The following is a 13,364-nucleotide window of genomic DNA, read 5'->3' on the forward strand; positions in this document are numbered from 1 at the left end:
ACTCTCATATTCTCCATGTCTGGTTTTGGTATGTGCCACCAAAAAAAAAAAAGTGTTTTCCCATCCCTTTCTAATCCTTGAGCAGTCCCACTGCGGACGCAGCTCCGTGCTCCACACTTTGGAGTTGGGCAGCACCTTGGGTTGCCAGGTGTCGGTGAGGATGGGAGGTGATTCGGCCGAGAGCCTGGGCTCTGTCTGCTTGCTGTTGCTATGGTGATTCAGAATTCGCGTGTTTGCCAGGACCGGGTGTTCAGTCAGTGTCTGCGGATGCATGAATGAACAGCTAAAGAGCGCCTTGAGAATTTCACTAAGTGTCAATATTTTGTTTGAAAAACTTAGTAGTAAGCGTGTTGGGGGCTCTGTTCATAAAAAGAAAAAACTTGTCTTCTCTCCGCAGGCACTTTTAAACCAGCTGAGGGCCGTGTTTGATCAAATCATCGAGCTTCAGAACACCCAAGATGCCATCTACAGAGCCGCCCTGGAAGAGCTACAGAGACGCCTGCGGTTTGAGGAGAGGAGGCAGCAGCGTGAAGCCGAGGTACGGTTTCGGTGCTGGTGGGCTTATCCGTTTAGATAGTGGACTGTTGCCGCAGTAGTTACCAGCGCAGCAGAGACTCTGCCGCTGAAATGTCGCTGCGGCTGTGGTCGTATCCACGTGCGGCCGGGGTCCTGAGTGGCTGGGGACTCTTTACAGGGAGTGGGCACCATCACCATCGTCCTCAGCTTTAAAAATAAAGGCGGTGTTCACGGGAAGCGCTGGTCTCTGCCAGTGTTCCTCAGTAAGCGTCGGGACGTGCGTCTGCATCGGTGTCTCCGCTGGGCGGTGCCCGACTCTGCATCGCTCTCATCTGGAGCTCGTGGACACATGTATACCCGTGGGAACCGGATTTCTGCACGTTGGCTATTTTCAGTGACCTTACTGAAGTAGTTCATGTCCTTCATGACCTTGAAGTACCAAGATTTATTGAATGAGTTTGAGTCTTTATGGGATTTCTTGTATCGGATATAATCTGTACAGTCTTTCACTTTTTCAAGATGCTTATTCTTGGGGTGGTGACAGACTGTTACCCGCCAGCACCTCGGAGCAGATCGCCTGATAAGGCAGGTTATTCGACGTGTTTGTTCAAATGCGCTCGGGTACGCGGGAGAGGGAAGAGCCGCGAGCTGCGAGTGTGCCCGAGGAAGGGTTAGCGTTCGTGAGGCCGACGATCTGCGGCGTCATCAGACCCGAGGCCCCCACAGGCCGGAGGGGCTGTGCAGGGCGGCTCGGAGCGCCCAGGGCGCCTGGTCGGGGCCCTGGCGTTCCGCGTTCCTGCTGCTGCTGCCGGGGAGGGGCTCCCGGGCGCCTCTTCCTCCTGCAGTCCCTGCCCTCAGCTTTCTGCTTTCTTCCCACTTCTCAGAACCGTGTGTGATAATACGTCCAATTCAGATTTAGGGCTAAAGGCCTTCTCTTTCGTTCTTTTTTCTGTCTCACAATTGGAAATCTTGTTTTCTAGCAGGAGCTCGCCCAGCAGTTTGTTCCCTGACTCCGCCTGCCCCCCACACACCTGTACACACCTGTACACACCACGGTCTCAGAACAGGCATCCTGACCCTCTCCCCACAGTGCAGCAGCCGTGCGATTTCCCAGCCACGTGTCCGCTACCGCAAGGTGACCTCCCTGGAATAGCTCTTCCCGTAAGGTTTTGCCACCAGCTCAGTACCCAGTTGGATTAATTGGTTTCATTTTTGCTTTTAATCATTAGGGATAGCTTTTTTTTTTTTTTCTTTTTTTTAAAGGGAACGCTATTTATTTATTTAGGCTGTGTTGGGTCTTCGTTTCTGTGCGAGGGCTTTCTCTAGTTGCGGCGAGCGGGGGCCACTCTTCATCGCAGTGCGCGGGCCTCTCACTGTCGCGGCCTCTCTTGTTGCGGAGCACAAGCTCCAGACGTGCAGGCTCAGTAGTTGTGGCTCACGGGCCTAGTTGCTCCGCGGCACGCAGGACCCTCCCAGACCAGGGCTCGAACCCGCGTCCCCTGCATTGGCAGGCAGATTCTCAACCACTGCGCCACCAGGGAAGCCCAGGGATAGCTTTTATTTATAAAACAAAGTTGAATTTAACTATGTAAAATCGTTACCTGGTTGCAAATACAAGACAAAGTGTTTGGACGCGGCCACTGCGCTGCTGACGTGAACGTGCGTGCCAGCCCCGCTGTGAGGTGTATTCCGTGTTGTGACGATGCATCGCGCGACCCACTTGGATTCTCGTGCTGTTTTATATGCACTGCACTACAGTAAAATAGAATGTTTAAAAAATTTGTTTGAAAAGACAAAAGGTGGTAAGGGAAGAAGAGGTAGAAAGTAATATAACTTTAGTAATTACTTCATCTTTTAAAGCCCAGCATCAAAAGATATTTTTTAAAGCTCATGAAGTAAGTAAAACAGGTATACATATATTAAAAGATACAGACATGAAAACAATGTCGTCTAAAATCAGGCAGCAAGAAGGGGGACGCTCACCATTTGCGCTCAGGTTGGTTGGTAATGCTGTCTGAAGAAATAGAGCGCAGGGATGGCCTGTTTTATGAAGGTATCCTTTTAAAGGTAACCACTGGAACAAACTTAGAAGTCTTCCGGTTATCAGAAGAAACACAGACCATATGGTAAAAGATGACCACCGTCAGGTAGACCAGAAAGCGTCTCATTGATATGCTGACAGTGAGACCAGACGTGTCTGTCCTATCAACAGAGGTAACGGGGCTAAACCCACCTCATCAGAGGAAAGGCCTCTGGGTAACCTCTGGTCTGGGGCTGCCCCCTGGACCCGTCACCTGCTCGCCCACGGCTGAGGGCGCGTCTGGGCAGACCTGCTTGGTCGGGAGGTTCTGGGACAGAGGAGACAGGACAGAGTGGAAAGGATGGACAACGCACCGGGCACTGACGTTGTCCAAAGGGAAGCAGGTTGCCGTCGAGGGCACAAGGCAGTAGAGAGGACAAGGCCAGCTTGTGATGGAAGATGGGGTTGCGGTGAGGACCCGCCACGGCGGGAGGTCCGGGGGGGCACTAGGGGTGACCCGTGTCTCTCCGGCTGCGGAACCCCAGGACGCGATTCTGAAAATGCACAACCCTCGTGCCGACGGAAATAAACGGGGAGAGAGTCACCCACACGCCCGCTGAAGCCGCTGGGCAAGCAGTGAAACCCGGAGGTGGCCGGGCAGCAGGAGGAGGGCCCCGGTGAGATGAGGGTGAGTGTGGACGGAGGGCGTCCCAGGCCCAGGGGGAGCAGAACAAGCCGGGCACCCGCCCACGAGGCCGTGGGGGGAAGACGGACACACCGAGGCGGGGAGGAAACGCCGCCTGCAGGCTTGCTCGGATCCGCGAAGCCAGCCTGCACACGGGAGGGAGACGAAGGGCTTTCTCTGGACTTGCTAGCGTTGACCCCAGGACAGGGGGCAAATTCTAGGCAGAGCAGCGGCTCAGCAAGGAGCCAAGTTGCTTGTCAGCAGCTCTGCCGCCGGGAAGGGAGCGGCCGGACCTCTCGGCGTGGAGAGTGCTGTGCTCGGGCGCCAGTCCAGCTGCGGGGGGTGGGGAAGCGCCCAGAGCCCGCTTGCGAAGCTCTGTGAGGTTGGCACCCGATGCGAGAATCTTTACACCAGACCTAGGTTGTGAACGGTGATGGAGAAAGTCTTACAGAAAACACAGTGGAAACATTTAACAGAATATTGAGAGAATAATTCACCAAGACTGGGGTTTATTTAAGGAATGCAGGGGTTCAAGAGATCTATTCATGTAATTTACCAGGTTAATTGATAGAAATGATCCTGTGATAATTCCTGCGTGTGCTGGCCGGAAAGCAGCTAGTCAGCTTCACCAGTGATCGAGAACGGTCTTTTTTTTTTTAAATTAGCAAACAACTGTTGAGTGAGCTGAATTTATTTATTTATTTATTTGCTGTGTTGGGTCTTCGTTTCTGTGCGAGGGCTTTCTCTAGTTGCGGCGAGCGGGGGCCACTCCTCATCGCGTGCACGGGCCTCTCACTGTCGCGGCCTCTCTTGTTGCGGAGCACAGGCTCCAGACGTGCAGGCTCAGTAGTTGTGGCTCACGGGCCCAGTTGCTCCGCGGCATGTGAGATCCTCCCAGACCAGGGTTCGAACCCGTGTCCCCTGCACCGGCAGGCAGACCCTCAACCACTGCGCCACCAGGGAAGCCCGAGAACAGTCTTTTACATGCATCACAGCTAAGGGAAATGGTAAGAAGCGTTCCCATTCAAGTCAGGAGTTAATGCAACGTGTGAGGGTGCCAGTGCTTTGAACCGTCGGGTTCAGTTTACAGACACGTAAACTGTCTGCATTGAAATATGTATAAAATGACAGACAGATACAAGGCTGTTTATTACAGCATTGTTTGTAATAGCAGAAGACTGGTGAGCTGTGACAAATCGTCTGAATTGTTGGATGTCACAGAATGTAGCACTGTGGCCAATGAACATTATCAAGAACAGTGAGGGAGTTCTACGTGTACTCACGTGTATTGATGTAAAATACTTCCGAGGTATGTTATTAATTGATAAAGGAAGCTAGAGAACATTTTGGCATCAGAAGACGATCATGGACGTTTCCAGCAGCACTGAGGGGCGGAAGTCAGCCCCCGCCACTGACACCCACCTCAGCCCCACACCCCGGCGTCTTCCATCCAGAGTCTAACCCGTTTGCTTCCCTCTGACTCTCAGGGCCAGTGGGGGGTGACGGCCGCAGAAGAAGAGCAGGAGAACCAGAGGGTCCGGGAGTTCCAGGAGTCGATACCGAGGCTGTGCTCCCAGCTGCGCCTACTGACGCATTTCTACCAGGTGCGTGTCCAGCGACGGGGTGCCGCCCGCGTCGCACTGCTCTCCTCCTGTAACTGACGCTTGGTGCCGGATGACGGAAGGGCCGTCGTTGAGTCGGTCCAGCCTTTGCCGCTGGGTGGGAGTCTTGCCCTCGCTGCTGTCCGACCTCTGGTGGCCCTTCCTTCCCGTGGCCGCTCTGGTGGGCGCGGCTGTGCGGCCCCCTCCTGTGCGGACACGCTGGGAGCGTGTGGGGAGCTGCTGCGGGACGGGCCTCGGGCTGCTGGGCCACGGAGGCCGCGCCCTCTGCTTTGTCTGTCTCTTTTGAGGGTTTGGTTTCTGATTTCATGTTTCTCGAGGTGATTTTAGTGATGGAAATAGACATGAAAAGATTTTATGAAGAGTTCTTCCACTCAGTGGCTGGTAACTAATTAGACAAATCAAGCGTTGAACCCCAAACTTTTAAAAATTATGTTTTTGTGCTATGTGTTCATTGGTTCAAAATTCTAAATGAAACGTCACGACCCTGTTCCCTAGGCATCTAGTTTACTTCCCAAGGTCCTCATACTTTTTAATTTTGAATTTTTCTTTAGCATAACTAAGGGGCAAATTTGTCCCTTTTGTAAGTGACCTCACTTTGGCATTGGCCTCCTGTTACCTTTTTGTTGAAAACATGTTTCATAAATGGCGGTAATGACTGGTTTGTGTCCAATGCAAAAATATCTTTATTGGGCCGGTGTTTTGATGACGAAGCGCCGTCTTGACCCAGGTCGCATATGTGGTGCGGGTTCATATCCTCAGAAATGGGTGCCTCGTGGTTAGGCTCGTGCTGTTGATTAAGATAGTTGCCCAGCTGCAGAGGAGTACTCAGTAACTTAAAATGTGTCCAAGTGCTGATCTCTAAAAGGACAGCGGTGCTTACATGTTTTCCCGGTAGAGTTAATACAGTTTTTAGAAAGTAATCTTAATGTAATCCCAGCACTACTTAACATTACAGCCTTGATCTTTGTAAATCATTACCGTTCAGACTTCTTGTCTTGAACACGTAAGTCCTTTGCTGTCTTCTTTGTGTCGGTGGCTGAAACACTATAGAGTCTTAACAGCCGTCCGTGCTTTGCTGCTTGTGAGCGGCCCTGGGCCCAGCCCCGCGGGAAGACGTGGCCTCACGTGTCCTGGTGGAGGCGTCCGTCGTCAGCGTGTTGCAGTTTCACGCTCGCGAGAAGCCCTGGCAGTGTTTTGAGCAGCACGGTTCCTGAGGGACTTTCTCCTAAGTCCTCCTCACCCAGAGAGACGGTGACGCACGCACACGCACGCAGGCAGTGTGTTCGCTCAGTGTAAAGTGACTCGTGTCACATATACACGTCTGCACGCGTCCCAGCTCCCAGGAGCTCCACCAGAAGCAAGGGTGGGGGGCAGTGTCCACCCCAAGAGTTCGGGAAGGATGGACAAGGGTGTGTTGGTGACCTTTTCTCTGCCGATCAGAGCTTTCCCGAGCGCTTCCCCTGAGCAGGTGACGGTCAGCTGGCGTGAGACGGGCGGGGGGTTGACAGGGATGTCCTCACTCAGTGACTCAGCCCGGACAGAAGCAGTTGGGAATTCTGTTCTGTTAAAGTTGAATGAACGTCTCTCACGCCCTGTCGTCGTCTTTGCAAACCACCCCCCCGCCGATGAGGAGGTGACGCGGCCGCATTCTGCCCGCCCTCGGGGGCAACCGCAGCCCGACACCCCCAAAGGCACCGGGACCCCGAGGCCGTGGTTTACATCACGTGTCTGTTCCTGGTGTTCTCAACTTGTCCTCCCGTCAGGGCTTTATGATTAAATACTCTTCCGTAACTCATGTGAAAGGTGAAAAGTGTCACACTGAAGTTATCTATTCAAAATTTAAAAAATAGGATGTTTTCCCACCAGTTGCTTTGCTGTTTTGCTAATTCTTGTAGAACTTAGGGGCAAAAAGGAAGAATCTGTTGGTTAGTTCTTTTCCATGAAATTACTGTTGTGAATTTGCATTTGTGGAAATGGGCATCTGTTCCCCGTGGGACTGCCCTTGGCTGGGTGAACTCTGGTCCCAGGGACAACCGCTAGGGTGGGTGTTGGTGGAAATAACGCCGGAGGGGGTTAAAGGCAGGGCGGTTGTGTGGGCAGTTCCTTCCTGGACCTGAGATGGGCGTGTGTCCCCTGCGTCTCTCCAGGGCATCGTGCAGCAGTTCCTGGTGTTGCTGACGACCAGCCCCGATGAGAGCCTGCGCTTCCTGAGCTTCAGGCTGGATTTCAACGAGCATTACCGCGCCCGGGAGCCGCGGCTCCGCGTGTCCCTGGGCGCCAGGGGCCGGCGCAGCTCCCACACGTGAGGCCCCGGCCGCAGGGCGGGGCAGGTACCGCTGGAGGCGTCGTCATGGAAACGCTCGCATCGCCTCCTCGGGGACCGCCTGCTGCCCTCGATCCCGGCAACCTCGACAGCCCGGCGTCGGGCGGCGGCAGAGTCGTGCTTTCCTACGTTGGAGTTGAATATATTTGTAATATCACTACGTTAAAGAGGCTGGCTTGCACTATTCAAATTTATTTTTTAAAGTCTTCATATTTAAAAGATACCACACTTTGTTGAGGCTTTTAAGCTCTCCGTGATGTAATTCATATTTGTCACTTTTTGAAAAAAACACAGTTTCTTTTAGAGAAAATTAGGGTGATGGATATTCATCAGCTAGGATGGTAACATCGTTGCTATTTTTTTGGCATCCTCTTCAGAGGCAATTTTTGTTAATATAATCAAATTAAATTGAAACCAAATGTCCCTACTAAAGAAATATATAGAGTATTTTATTTTGGTTTTTAGTGTTGTAAAATATTAACCTCTGTAAGGACCTTTCTATCAGTGCATTTACACGTGTTCTTTTTTTCTCTTCCTTCAAAGTTTACATTTTTATATTTAATTTACTCTCAGATAACTTGGAAAATAGTGTAGAAAAAGAGCAGGAGTGATTAGAACAAAACCTCCTTAAGCCTAGATTCCTGGAACCATCAGCTGAATCAACATGTAAATATGGATGACTAAGAAAGGTAATGAAGTATTTTATTTTCAAGATTCTGGTAAGCATTGGAAAGAAATTGTCTTGAACAATGAAGATTTCCTTTTTCCTTGCCTATTTTTTCATTGTAAATATTTATATACTACTGCCCAGATGCTGGGGGGACATTTTTTGTAAAAATGTCATATCGAGTCACATAAAACTGCCTTTATTATGTTGCGTAAGTGAAAACTTAGAACATTAAAAGCAATTATCTTTCAGATGTGTTGGTTCTTTCCTGATTGTCTATGAAGAGACATAGTTCACTTGCCAGGTTCGGGGGCTGGGGGTTGGCAGAGTTTGTGCTTCAGTATATGAATTATTTAATCAGTGAAACCAAGAAATCAGACCGTGTGCGACTTTCAGTGCAGATCCAGAGGGAGCGCCCCCCTCGCTGCTTGCGTGATGCATCCTTTCAGGTTTTACCCACATCCGATTCCTTCGGGTGCAGAGTCCCTTTAGAAGAAAAGGGGCGTCAGGGGCGCTGGCTGTGCAGAGATGGACCCAGGGCGAAGGTCAGAACTTCTTAGGATTTACGTTTAATTTCAGTTTAAAAATTCATACAATCAGAAATTTGAAGCAGGTTTCTCTACTGCAGACCTTCCCAGAAATGATGATGTATTGTGTATCTCCTGGGGAAACTGCCTGAAGCTTTTTGACCTTGGAGCCTGCTTTTAATTTATCTGAAGCATTTCTCCAGAGATGACTCTGCAGTAGAAGCCACTCTAGAAAACGCCACTCCAGATTTGGGGACAGAAATGCCCTTTGACTTAGGAGCCATCAGGTAATCAGGCCGAGTCGTGGGCTGTGGAGTCGCTTCCGAGAGGAGCCCGGGCCGGGCCGGGTCGAGGGGCTCACTCAGGAGGGGCTGTGGGCCTGGAAGACGGAGGCGCTGACCGCAGAGGGTCAGGCAGCCTGTCGCCCCCGAGCAGGGTCTCACCAACCAGAGTCGGCAGCGGCTTCGGGGAGCGGGGGGCTGCGTGCTGGGGTGGGGAGGGCAGAGCCCGCTGCAGGCTGAGCCATCCCTGGAGGCAGGTGCCCCGCGCGGCCCTGGGAGGGCAGGGCCGCCCTTTCACCCAGAAGGTGGTAATCATTCTGAGCTTTAGGTTGCCGCGGCTGGGGAGCTGCATGCAGGGCCCGGCGCACGAGGTCCGCGGTCCTGGGGCCGTGCGCTCAGTGGAGAGAAGCCCCTGCCCGGGCCCACGCAGGCCCAGCCCTCCCCCCGCGCAGAAGGCCACTCGCCGAGGCTGAAGGCCGAAGGCCGTCCTCGGGCTGGAAGGACCTGCCGTCCTCCCGCCTGTTGGCTTAGCCTTGGACCATGTCGCCAGCAGAATTCCCAGCGTGTGATTCTCTGTCACTGGGGAGGATGTGTCCTGCAGGCTTTGCAGGGCAGAAGGGCACAGCCAAGCTGAAAATCCCACTTGTTGGGAAAAAGAGCCCTTTGATCAAATGGCCACGGTCACACTCAAATTGGGTCACGAGGCACCACAGCCACGTGAGGGGGGAGCGCGACAGAAACTGCAGTGGCAGCAGGGGTGTGGGCCGGGGACCCAGCGTGGGGCGGGAAGGCTGGGATGGACCCCGGGGCTACCGGGCAGCGCCCGCGCTTTCCCTCCCCTCCAGCTGCCCCGGAGGTGTTTCCATTGCTGTGTGTTTTGCGGGGCGACACAGGTTCAGGAGGTGAGGTGGCTGAGGTCGCCAAGCCTGGCCAGAGCGGGCCGCCAGGTGCTAAAGCTGCGCACTGGGACCGGGGCCCCCGGGGACACTGGGTCAGATCCCGCCGCCCGCCTGGAGAAGGCACTCGGGGCCGGGGCACTGCCGCCGCAGCCTCCCCGCCGGCCTCGCCCAGCTCCGCGGGGGCTTGGGGCGCAGGGGGGCGTGAATCACACGGATCTCTCTGCGCCGAAAATAAGCCTCTGCTTTCCAGAAAATTGAGTCAAATGGTATGGAAATTTGACTAAGTGATTATGGATATTGTTCTGTGGACGTGTTGCCAGGTGTCTCTTCAAGAAGAGAAATAAATTTGTATCATCTCTCTGCCTTTATTCCGGTTTAAGGTTTTAATAAAAATGCAGCCGGGGAAAATCGCATAGCAACTTGCCTGGAGCCCAGATTCATGCTGCTGACAAGCGCTTTCGACTGGCTCTCTCACACGTTCCCCGGTTTCCACCGGTAAGCTAAGCCTGTCCTCCCGAGGGGCGCCAGAGAGCCCGAGAGCCTGCGTCTGTGCCCGCCAGGAGTGCGGGCCGGCCTCTGCCGTCAGAACGCCCCTCTACTCACCCTCCTCTCGCAGAGCTGGGCTCGTGTGCTGGGAGGGGCCTGCGGCTCACACCTGACGGGCCGCCCCGTCCTGCAGCCTGTGCTGCCCACCCTCCCTGGCGGAGAGCTGGGGTCCTTCCCTTAGATGCCCTGACGTGAAGGGTGGGGCTGGGGGAAGGCCGCTTCGTTTTGGGGGCTGCAGGCCTGAGCTGGCTGGGGTCACCCCATCAGCCTGGGCGCCTAGAGAAGCTGCGCCTGACCCCGGGCCCCTGAAGGGAGCGCCAAGCCCTTTGAGGGCATCCTGAAGCCTGACGTGGTCCACCCAAGGCTTCAGGGCAGATTCCAGAAGGGCTGAGCCGTGTGCTCCAGCCCTGGGGGCCCCGGTGACCCCAGCACCACGGGCGGGAGCTGGGAGCCCCCGACAGGGGACCGGAGGGGTCACAGGTTGGGGCTGCGGAGGGGGAGGAAGGATGCTCAGAAACATTGGAATGCAAAGCTTTCCGAAGCCTGAGAGCCCTGCCGGGGGGCACGGCACCATGCCGCCCGCGTGTCGGGGACGCCAGCCGTACGTGTGGGGAGGGGTCCCCCGGACAAGCCTCCGCCCTGCGGTCGGCGGGCAAGGGGGCCTGGCTCCTGCGTGTCCCCAGCAGGGGCACAGAGGGCCCCACATGCCGGCCCCCAGAGGAGTGAGGGGCCCAGCGTTTCTCTCGGGGTCTCCAGGCCGCTCTTCCTGCATCTCAGCTGCCCCGCGGGGGTCTGCGGGGCACGGCTCCTCCGGGACCACAGGCCTCGCATCGTCTCGGATGTGCCCCCCTTCCCGGGACATCACAGCACACGGGCCCCTGCGACGGCCCTGCCTGGGAAGGAGCTGGGCTGTCCCTGTTTCCACTTGACCTCCGCAGCCCAAGCAGAAGCAGAAGTATCAGTTTATCCTTTAAGTAGTGCAATCTTCACAGTATTTTGCCAGGAGATGGGAAGAGGCCCTGAAAGTCCTCTCTGATGCCCTGTAACCTCAGGGATGAGCTTGCACACAGTCAGATGTTTGATTTTACCGAAGAATAAATGTCCGAATTTGCGGGTCTTCCCTTGAGGAGAAGTGGCCACTGAGCAAACATTTCCAACAGCGTTCAGACGCGCAGCCAGCCGCGAGGGGAACCTCCCGAGTGACAAGTGAGGAAGCAGCTACTTTTCAAAATAAACGTGTCTGCAGAGAAAACGTTTTGAAAATGAACGTTCAGAAATGTTATATAATCGTTATGGGATTTTATCGTGAATAATGATATGTATCCCTTTTTTTTTTTGTAAGTTGGGCTTAAACACTTAAAAAACTTGGGAATCCACTTTTTAAACTTGTTTTAAGATATTCCAAGTGGAGGGTTTCAGTTGGTTGGGCCCATTTATTAGAATTTGTTAAAATGCAACACATTCTAAGTGGTCTGGAGCAGCAACTGATGGTTGTCATGAAGCACAGAGATTTACTGCCCAAACTTTAACAAAATCCCCTGTAGAATTGGTCAGCGGGTTGGACTGACCCCCACGTGATGAAGAAGTCCAGCCAGTGAAGTGCTTCTCATTCTGATCTGCGTGTCCCGGTGAGGAATCTTTTCCAGACATGATAGTCGTTAAAACCAAGTGTCAAGGCTTCCCTGGTGGCGCAGTGGTTAAGAATCCGCCTGCCAATGCAGGGGACACGGGTTCAAGCCCTGGTCCAGGAGGATCCCACATGCTGCGGAGCAACTGAGCCTGTGCGCCACAACTACTGAGCCTGCGCTCTAGAGCCTGCAAGCCACAACTACTGAGCCCACGTGCCACAACTACTGAGCCCACGTGCCACAACCACTGAAGCCCGTGCACCTAGAGCCCGTGCTCCGCAACAAGAGAAGCCACCGCAATGAGAAGCCTGCGCACTGCAACGAAGAGTAGCCCCTGCTCGCCGCAACTAGAGAAAGCCCACATGCAGCAACGAAGACCCAACACAGCCAAAAATTAAATAAATAAATAAATAAATAAAAAAGTAAAATACCACGTATCAGAATTAACAACTTAAATGTCATGTCAGATGGTTGTACCACAGAGTGTTAAACCTGGTGTTTCAGAGATAAAGAAGCATCTTCAAGCACAGAACTCACTAAAATCACTATTATTTATGCCATATTTTAGTAAAGCAAAAAAAGTTGATAAAGTTAAAATTATTTATTTTTATTTTTATTTTTTGGCCGTGCCGCGTGGCTTGTGGAATCTTAGTTCTCTGACCAGGGATTGAACCCGAGCCCCCTGCAAGTGGAAGCATGGAGTCCTAACTACTGGACCGCCAGGGAAGTCCCTAAAATTATTTTAAAATAATTTATCTTACCTTTTAAAATTTCTGCTTTTTGTGATGTTAATATAAAATGTATTAACATTCGTATACAACTGTAAATAAACATACATGCTCACTGGGATTTGTGCTGGAATTTTTGAATCATAGTTCTCGTTTTAAGAAGCTCAGAGGCCACGATTTGAGGTCAGTTCGTAATTGCACCATCAAACGCACTGCGTAGTCAGGATTTGGGGGGTGTTGCTGATAATTTGTCGATCGTAAAATGCTAAAGGTGGCACGCGGTTCATTTTCTTAGTATGAATGGAACGAATTCAGGGTTGTCCCCGTGGTGCACTTCCTTCGCCTGCACCCTGGACGCTGGTGTGGAGAGGTGGGGGGGACGAGCAGGGGGGCGGCGTCCTCGTGTTGCTGGTGGAAGACGCAGAGGCTGAGGGTCTCCAGCTGGAGGGGGAGGGAGTCCGGGAGGGCTGTTGGATCGCGAGTGTTCGGGCTGAAGGTGTGGGAAGAAAAGGGCGTCTTGGTCGCAGCTCCGGCCGGGCTCCCGGCCGCCCGTGCTGAGCTCGGTGCCCGTCGGTGTGCCCGGCTGCTGGGGCCACAGAAGGAATCCCATCTCCACGAGGGGCCACGAGGTGCCGGGATGCGCCTTCTCCTCGGCACCGTCCTGAGCAGCCCTCGTCGTCGTCCTGCTCCTGGACCAACAGAGGCCGCTTCATCTGCAGGACCTGGGGTGGGGACCCCGCAGGTGCAGGGGAGGGAGGGCTGCAGGAGGCCCCAGCGCCGGTTTCCTTTCCTCGTCCTCTGTGCCTTTCACAAGACCTGGAGGAGGCCCACGGGGGCCGGGGTCACCACGCAGGCGGCCGGGTCCAGGGGCGGAGCTGCCCCGCCTGGCTTCCGGGTCCATGAAAAGATGCAAAGGTTAAGG

At 53.7% G+C, this 13,364-nt stretch overlaps 1 protein-coding gene across 2 annotated transcripts in view; it reads left to right on the top strand.

Moving 5' to 3' along the window:
- The window catches only part of TUBGCP3 (tubulin gamma complex component 3), a 61,320-nt gene extending 53,236 nt beyond the window's left edge, over window positions 1-8,084 (top strand). For both annotated transcript variants that reach the window (XM_082434974.1, XM_082434975.1), the window contains exons 20-22: window positions 398-538; window positions 4,709-4,825; window positions 6,991-8,084. In XM_082434974.1, the coding sequence (XP_082291100.1) occupies window positions 398-538; window positions 4,709-4,825; window positions 6,991-7,149 (417 nt within the window). In that variant the 3' untranslated portion in view covers window positions 7,150-8,084. The remainder of the gene's footprint in view (window positions 1-397; window positions 539-4,708; window positions 4,826-6,990) is intronic.
- The last annotated feature ends 5,280 nt before the right edge of the window (window positions 8,085-13,364 follow it).

The sequence above is a fragment of the Balaenoptera physalus genome (assembly GCF_965194825.1).
Source record: "Balaenoptera physalus genome assembly, chromosome: 18".
NCBI lineage: Eukaryota > Metazoa > Chordata > Mammalia > Artiodactyla > Balaenopteridae > Balaenoptera > Balaenoptera physalus.